Consider the following 974-nt stretch of genomic DNA (forward strand, 5'->3'; position numbering starts at 1 on the left):
TTGTTTGTTGTTTACTCTTCAGGTTATGGTATCGGTCTGTTGTTTTTTGTTTGTTGTTGTTTACTCTTCAGGTTATGGTATCGGTCTGTTGTTTATTGTTTGTTGTTGTTTACTCTTCAGGTTATGGTATCGGTCTGCCTCAGAACTCTCCTCTGACCTCCAACATCTCAGAGTTCATCAGTAGATATAAGTCTGAAGGCTACATGGATCTGCTGCACGACAAGTGGTACAAAGTGGTTCCTTGTGGTAACCGAGTGTTCGCCGTCACTGAGGTCAGTCTCACATAAGGACGCTCTGTTATTATTTATTATTATCTCAGGGCTCTTTCTTCAGTTCTCTACTATTTATTAAAAAACAAAATTATATGAAATCTCTGCAAAATATAGTGAAAGTAAAATCTAAATAATGGCAAAGGTGGCTGTGGGCGACTGTGGCTAAATGGAGAGCAGGGCCGTCCTTCAATCAGAGGATCGGCAGTTTGATCCCCGGCTCCGCCAGTCGCATGTCGATGTGTCCTTGAGCAATATTAGTGCTGGGCAACGATTACAATTTTTCTGCGATTAATCTCATTGTTATGCGCAAAGTTCAATAATGAATTCAAAAGTAGTGTATTGTGCACTTTTATTTTAAAGTACTGCCATATGAACAAAAGGTCAATAACATTTGGTTTAAACACTTTAAACACATCAGGTTCTTGTTAGTGGAAGTATTCCCTTTACACAGTAGCAGTTATAACACAGTTATAATGATTCTGATCATAGATATTCAGCCGGTGTTCACAACTTTATCTTCATGTGTGTAAGAGATGATATTTAAATATATTTCTTGAGAACTGCAAACCTATCTACGTCATGTTTTTATGTTTGTTAAATTCTCAGTAGTGATACTAAATGATGCTTATTATACATATTGCAAACAAAATACTTTAAAAACTCTAAAACAATAATTAAAATGAATCATTTATGTTTGTGGTA

At 36.0% G+C, this 974-nt stretch overlaps 1 protein-coding gene across 1 annotated transcript in view; it reads left to right on the plus strand.

Annotated features, from left to right (window-relative positions):
• LOC116380188 (glutamate receptor ionotropic, NMDA 3B-like) overlaps positions 1-474 on the plus strand; it is a 2,439-nt gene extending 1,965 nt beyond the window's left edge. Inside the window, exon 2 of the mRNA XM_031842132.1 lies at positions 121-474. Coding sequence (XP_031697992.1) covers positions 121-287 — 167 coding nt within the window. The 3' untranslated portion in view covers positions 288-474. The remainder of the gene's footprint in view (positions 1-120) is intronic.
• The last annotated feature ends 500 nt before the right edge of the window (positions 475-974 follow it).

The sequence above is a fragment of the Anarrhichthys ocellatus genome, unplaced genomic scaffold (genome assembly GCF_004355925.1).
Source record: "Anarrhichthys ocellatus isolate YVR2014 unplaced genomic scaffold, GSC_Weel_1.0 scaffold6334, whole genome shotgun sequence".
NCBI classification, from domain to species: Eukaryota; Metazoa; Chordata; class Actinopteri; order Perciformes; family Anarhichadidae; genus Anarrhichthys; species Anarrhichthys ocellatus.